The sequence below is a fragment of the Pinus tabuliformis genome, chromosome J (genome assembly GCF_031772625.1).
Source record: "Pinus tabuliformis cultivar Carrire ecotype Pingquan chromosome J, CPIR1, whole genome shotgun sequence".
NCBI lineage: Eukaryota > Viridiplantae > Streptophyta > Pinopsida > Pinales > Pinaceae > Pinus > Pinus tabuliformis.
Genome location: NC_142295.1, coordinates 1,564,482,093 through 1,564,490,008, shown reverse-complemented (window position 1 = coordinate 1,564,490,008; position 7,916 = coordinate 1,564,482,093). Strand labels below are relative to the sequence as shown.

Here is a 7,916-nt window from a genome sequence, read left to right as displayed (position 1 = left end):
TGGGAAGGGTCGTTAACTCAACTTCTTATTTAAAAGAGGTTCCAACTCTCTGTTAGTTTCATCCATGAGAACGGATGACCAGTAAGGCTAGTTGGTCTCTCCTGTCTTATTTATAAGAGGTTCCATAGAGCCTCAAGAAGCATTAGATTGTGTTTTTGGTTTTTGCCCCGAGACAATAGAGAGTGAAGAGTAATATCTCCATCGGAATTGTTGCAATAAAATGTCTGGTCCTAGATTGCTAGCGCCCGAGTCACAATCCCAGAGTGATAATACACAGACGTCGCAGCAGCAGCAACTGAGAGGACTACGTAATGGTCAAGACCAGCTAGGACCACTGGAATGGAGAGTTCATATTGAAGAGAATGACTATTCTGAACGCAGATCGCCGTTTGTTAGTGTCGATATTTAGAGTTCCTAAAACTCTTATGAAAGAGTCAAAAGGAGGAGAAGCATATGTCCCTGCAAGAGTTTCGTTCGGTCCATATCATCACGCAAAATTTCTTCTAATGGAGAATTACAAAGGAAAAGCCCTGCGTAGAATGATAACGAGGCGCATGAACGGATCTGATCCAAATAATATGGATTTCTCCGTTCGTGCAAGGAAGGAAGTCCTGGAGCTGAAGCTGGAAATGTTGCAGATTGAGAAGGAAATCAAAGAAAGCTACGAAGAAGAAATCGATTGCGATGGACAGATCCTCGCTGAGATTCTAATTTTGGACGGTTGCTTCATTCTAGAAATATTGAGGACCCTGGGTGGGGACGACTCTCCAGGAGAGAACGGGTACTATGAACCTCTTTTTCAGTCCAGGAAGATTAAGTATACTGGAATCGATATACTGAACGATATTTTGAAGCTTGAAAATCAGATTCCCTTGATCGTTCTCCGAAAGCTGTTGCAGTGGGAGGTCAAATCGAATGATGTCGAGAAAATGCTTTGCGACTTGCTTTATAAGCCGTTCTTGGACTTTTTCTACCCTTTCGACCGTAAGAAAAATATATGTTCCTGGCCAAAACCAGATGTAAAAAATGTTCATCACCTTCTGGGTTTATTGCATGCCTGCATCAAGTCTCCAGAAGAAGAAGACAACTCAGTGAATGAAGAAGAAGGTGCACACTCAGATTGTAGTTTGTATTGGATATTCCAAAATATTCTCGAAATTTGTATGTGGATATTCGAAATTTGTATGTGGATATTCACCAAATTCCTAAATATTCTCAAAATCTGTATTTGTATAAAAAAAAGTGAAACCAAATAGCCAAAGAATACCTCATGCGGTAGAATTAAGAAAATCTGGGATCATATTTAAGAAATTTGAGGAAGGCGATGAAGATGGCATCAAGGGCATCTGCTTTGATAAGAAAAGCGCCACACTTTTTCTTCCTACGATCATTATCACGGACTCCACAGAGATAGTATTCCGCAACGTAATTGCTTTTGAGATGTGCAAGCAATTTGAAATAAATGCCGTTGCGTATTACCTGAGTCTGATGGGGATGTTGATCGGTTCCGAAGAAGACGTGGCTTTACTAACAAGAAAACGCATCATTACAAACTGGCTTGGGAGTGACAAAGAGGTTGCCAAGCTTTTCTACGGTCTCTGCAAGGGAATGGCCGAGAATACGAATGATCAAACACGGCTACTGGTAAAAGAAGTGAATTTGTACTACAAGAAGGAATGGACTTTCTGGTTTGCTGAGTTTAAGCATAAGTATTTCTCATCTCCGTGGAATGTGGGTCTATGCGCGGCTATCGCATTACTGGTGCTCACCGTCGTGCAAACCGCCTACGTTATACTCACATATAAGGCGACCCTCTCTTCCGAATCTTTTACTGCGAAGTATGTGAGGGAACCTCTCTTTCAAATATTTCATTAGTGTGTCTGTGGTGGAGCTTCTCAAATATTTCATTACGAAGTATGCGAGGGAGCCTGTCTTTCAGATATTTCATTTCATTGCTGCGTGTGAGAGGAGCCTCTCAAATATTTCCTTACCTAGTATGTGTCTGTGAGGGAACCTCTCTCTCAAATATTTCATTACGAGGTATGCGAGGAGCCTGTCTTTCAAATATTTCGTGTGTGAAGGAGCCCCTCTTCCAAATATTTCATTACCATGCCTAGTGTATGGGGCAGACTTAGACTTGTGTTAAGTAATTTGCATGTTCCTGGCTGAAGCAATTATGAACGGTAAAAGGTGTTCTTTTATGGGTAAAACGTGTTCTTTTATTAATAAAGTTATATATATATATATATCACTTAAAAAGTATATATATTTTTATTGAGCAAGCAAATACTAAGTAATTATATATCACACAAAGTGGTGGACTTATTTTTATCATTCACAATTTCTTTCTCAACATCGTAATATGTATTTTTGACCTTTGATTCATTTTACTTAATAATTTACACTATTTTAATATTGAAATAAATTCACTAAATCAAATTTCTCATTTTGTGGATCCATATCCTCTATGGTTTTTTAATTGTAATATCATGTCTAAAATAAATGTTTTCTATTGTTTTGGGTTATAGCTATTCAAATCAATGCAATGACTAGATTACTTTAAATCATTTTTAAACAATATCATTATACAAATCAATCCTTCATATTAATTTTTATTGGTTAATGAGTGAAATAAATGCAACTATTTCATTTTTCTAAAATGAATACACACTATTATTTTATATTATCCATGATACATTTAGCTAAATGCTAAAAAATAAAAAATAAATTCTTGATCGATAATACACATAAACCATGTACATGAGGATCTATCTTGAACACCAATTGAGAAAAACTAGCCAACAATAAATCTATTATTATCTTATGGTTTAAAAGAAGAAACACCTTGAGTTAAAAACACCCAAGTTTGCCAACATCCTCACCTACCAAGTGAAACCTCCACTAAACTCAACCACAATACAATAGAGAATCCCCAAGCCTTTTAAGGACTTCATCGCATATAATTTATGATCTCTAATAAATATAGATTGTTTGATCTATTTAGCAGTCAAGACTAGCGAGGATGGATCACCAAAGAGGAATGGGATATTCATATTGAAAGGAAGATCGATTCTAAACGCAAATTGACGTCTGTTGTGTTCATATTTAGAGTTCCTAAAATTCTCATGAAAGACTCAAAAGAAGGAGAAGCATATTTCCCTACAAAAGTTTTGATCAATCCATATCATCACGCAAAACTTTGTCTAATAGAAAATCACAAAGGAAAATCCCTGCATAGATTCATAAGGAGGCACAACGGATCTGATCCAAATAACATGGATTTCTTCATTTGTGCAAGGAAGGAAATCTCGGAGTTGGAGGTGGAAATATGATAGATGGACAGAAGAGGAAACAAAATTAACACGCTCAAAATGTGAGTTGATTCTCAATGAATTACTTTAATTACTCAAAGATGCATGATTATAAATACTCGAACCCGCTAAGAATAGATATGTTAATATTTAGCTCTCACACATCATTGACACCTAGCTAAATGTGAATTGACATCTGAATTTAGATTTCTAAAAATAAATCGAACTAATAGCTAACTTGACTCAATGAATTTAGCTATCGGGAGAGATTATTCTCTAATACTCCCCATTGATATTGACCACTATTGCCTGCTAGTCGAAGTCTCAACTAGGCTTACAACACCTAAGTTTTTTCTATGAAACTTAAATACATCCCTTGTCAATGACTTTGTGAATATCTCAGCCAAAATTGTTCTTTTGATCGACAAGATTCCAAGTAGATTTCTCCGTTGTTTACAAGTTCTTTAATGAAACAATATTTCATATTAATATGTTTTATTTTTGGATGGAAAACATGGTTTTGATTTGTTGTCACAATACACTGTAGTTTGTCCCTCTTGTTTTGTTGTATATTATCCAATATTTTGCATAACAAAATTGCATGACAAGTTGTTGTTGTTGCTACATACTCTTCTTCTGTTGATGAGATAGTTAAAATGGGTTGTGTTGTAATTACTACAACAACTTTAGGAATTTACAAGGTAATTTCCTCAGATAGAACACCAAAGGACATCACACACAAAAGATCATAGATCAATACACCAGTATTCTTGACATGGTTAAAACCCTCAAAGAGGGAAACAGTCCACGGCCTGAGCCAACGCGGCCACTTCAGGAAATTTATTAATGTAAAAGAAAGAAAATTTACATAAGCTTCTCCCATGGACGGTCACCTTACAAATGACCTCCATGCTCTTTAAATAGAGATCATGGACCAATCGGGTGTTAAGCCACGGATCAAGTGTCGGTAATACCGAGGAGAGAATGAACCATCAAATCACTTCATGTCTAAAACATATCGTGACCGTCAGATTGTAAGTTACAAAAGTACATAGTAAAGAAACACACTTTACCTAACTCTACACTAGACCAAGTTATACTTAACTATTTCCTATGTGTTGGAATATCCTAACATCCCCCCTTAAGAACAACTTGGGATAGGATTGAAGGATGTACAAATATGACACAATAGGAGAAGGAAGGAGGCACTCGAGCCTATCCCCCCTTAGTGACAACATCATGAACTCCAACCATAAATCGAAGTTTAGTAAAATTCGCCTTTGTGAGAGCCTTTGTAAAGATGTCTGCAACTTGATCATCGGTTGAACAATATTGCACTTCAAGAACATGGTCATGAATGAGATTTCTAATGAAGTGCATGTGTAGCTCAATGTGTTTGATGCGCTGATGTTGGACTGGATCTTTTCATAGTCGAATGGCACTTTGATTATCACACCAAAGTGTAGTCGAATGTTATTGTTGAAAGCCAAACTTTGATAGGATATGACGAAGCCATAAGGCTTCCTTACTAGCTTCTATGGCGTCACGATACTTTGCTTCTATTGAAGAAAGAGAAATGGCACTTTGTTTCTTTCAACCCCATGTAATAGGTCCAGAACCAAGAGTGAAGATATAACCTTCAGTAGACTTCTGATCATCAGGGTCACCAGCCCAATCAGAATCAGTGAAACCCACCAATAGAGGAGATGCTTCTGCCCTGTAATGAATCCCAAACTGAATTGTACCTTGAACATAATGAAGTATTCTTTTAGTTGCTTTCCAATGACTTTCATGTGGGTTTTGCATAAACCGAGCAATAAGGCCAACAACAAAGGAAAGGTCAGGATGGGTATGGGTTAGATACAAAATTTTTCCTACAAGTTGACGGTATAAGGTAGCCTCAACTTCAAGGGAAGTACAAGTGACTGAAAGTTTGGCTCCAGACTGAAAGGGAGAAGGGGTTGGCTAATAGTCTTCCATGTGAAAGTGGCGTAGAAGATCACGGGCATACTTGGACTGGGAAAGGGAAATACCTTCCTTGGATTGCAATACTTGAAGGCCAAGAAAATAATGCAAGTGTCCTAAGTCTGTCATTTCAAACTGTTTTTTAAGGCTAGACTTCACATGGTTTATAAGGTTGGGATCACTAACAGTAAGGATAAGATCATCAACGTAAAGAAAAAGAATGATAAGAGACTTACCCACTTTCTTGGTGTAGATAGTATTGTCAGAATGACACCTAGAAAAGCCAGTATCTAAAAGAAAGGTATCCATTTTGGCATACCAAGGCTGAGGGACGTGCTTGAGACCATAAATGGATTTCTTAAGTCGACATACAAGGTTGGAGTCTGTTTGTATAAAGCTAGGAGGTTGTTCCATATAGATTTCTTCATGCAAGTCCCCATGCAAGAAGGTAGATTTAGCATCCATTTGATGGACTTCCCATTTGAAAGAGGCAGTAAGGGAAAGAACAAGGCGGATAGAGTTCATTTTTCCAATAGGGGAGAAGGTTTCAGTATAGTCAATGCCTTCAAATTGTGAAAAAAGAAACAAGATGTAGAAATTCCCACTGTAGATCAACAGATTATGCAATATACTAAAACACAATACAAGATCTACTTCTACAACACTTTGCGGAAGCTTAATCAAATTGAGCAAGATCAAGAAAACACATATAACTAAGAATGAGAAATCAATCACACATAACACAGAAGAAATAACCCGGGGAAAGCCTCAGCCTAAAACCCCAATCTCTGTATTATCATACAAGTGGAAATCTTGTTCAAGTTACAAAAAGAATCAGCTCTCAAGCTATCCTGCTCTCTCTGCAATCAAACAATACAGCTCACAGACTGAATAGACACTGTATATGTCCTCCTCAAGCCCTCCAAGCCTCCTATTTCCTTGCGCAGTTTTTCTTGGGGTCCAGTGAAGCCACATGTGTGAATTGGCCTCATCACACTCACAAAACATGAAGAAGTAACTGCACAATCCTCAAGGAAAGAATTCCTTCTGCATGCAAGGAATATTCACAATGGAATATTCTAGCAATTGATAGTACACTGCCCCTCCATCTGATCTCAACTGGGTCTCTGTCTGAACTGACATGCATGAGTTATTTATGAGAGAATATTCAGTTATCTGAAGTGCAGTAGTTACATGCATGCATGCATTAACTAACTGAACTCACATTAATTCAACAAACTGTTTGAATTAATTTAACTGGACTTGACTCAGTTAACTGAGCCAACTAATTACAACTCATCTTGATCTCTTGAACTGATGGATAAATTCCTCAATTAATGGAGAAATTGTTGCATGTCCCCACATAGACTTCATGTTTGATTTTCCTTAACTAATTAACTCAAGATGAATTAATTAATTATTTTACAAATAGCTGCTAAGGTCAAATTCGAATTTTACTTCACTATTTTAGTTCAGGGACTAACTAAAATAGGAAGGTATCCCAAAATGCTATTTATAGAATTCTATTTTTAGCACTTCCATTTTTCATTCCTTGTTGCTATGTTCAACACTGGTTGAACTGCTATTTATAGCAGTGCTATTTTTAGCATTTCTATTTTTATCATTTCTTGTTGATATTTTCAACATTCCCTCTCAACAAGAAAGGGATTATCAGTAACCCCAATCCTGTCTCTGTGGAACTCGAACTTGGATTTTGACAATGCCTTCGTCAAAATATATGCATCCTATTCCTCAGTCGAAACATACAGCAACAACATGATCCTCTTGACCACACAGTCTCGAAGATGGTGATACCAGATATCAATGTGCTTGGACCTGTCATGAAAAACTGGATTCTCAGAGAGTTTGATACAACTTTGGTTATTGCAGTAGATCATTGTAGGATCCATCCTCTCACCAAACAATCCCACTAGAATCTTCTGCATCCAAATGGCCTCACATGCAGCCTGACTTGCAACCATGTATTCAGCCTCTGTTGAGGTAAGTGCAACTGATCTCTGTTTCCTGTTGTACCAGGAAACTGCAGCTGAACCAAGGTTGAATATTCCTCCAGAAGTGCTCTTCCGTTCTGATGGACTCCCTGCCCAATCCGCATCTGTGAAGCCCTGAAGCTTCACTCCGTCTGTACCATAATCCAAACTGAGATGTGCCTCTAAGGTATCTCAGCACATGCTTCACTGCCTTCCAAAACAGCTTGGTAGGCTGAACCATAGCTTGACTCAACTGGTTCACCGCAAAGCATAAGTCGAGTCGTGTGTTCACCAGATACATAAGTGAACCCACCAACTGCCGATAAACAGTAGTAGCTACTACCTCACTTGAAGTAGCATCCTCCTTCCTCCAGTTCCCAACTAGAGGAGTTTGCATGGGCTTGCACTTCTCCATGTGAAAGCGCCTAAGTATCTCATTGGCATACTTGCCTTGAGACACAAATACTTCACCATCTTTCTGCCACACCTCCATGCCTAGAAAGTAGTGCATAAGGCCCATGTCCTTCATCTCGAACTCTCTTGCAAGGTCCTCCTTGCAAGACTATATCAGCTGATCATCACCTGTCAAAATCAGATCATCGACATAAAGAACAATGATCAATGGTTTACCTTCTACCATGATGTGGTA

General features: G+C 38.0%; 1 protein-coding gene across 1 annotated transcript; it reads left to right on the top strand.

The window, feature by feature from the left end:
* Nucleotides 1-362: 362 nt before the first annotated feature.
* LOC149233473 (UPF0481 protein At3g47200-like) lies at nucleotides 363-1,875 on the top strand. Its single transcript, XM_089382208.1, has 2 exons — nucleotides 363-1,107; nucleotides 1,244-1,875. The coding sequence occupies exons 1-2, from the start codon at nucleotides 363-365 to the stop codon at nucleotides 1,873-1,875; spliced, it is 1,377 nt and encodes a 458-aa protein (XP_089238334.1).
* The last annotated feature ends 6,041 nt before the right edge of the window (nucleotides 1,876-7,916 follow it).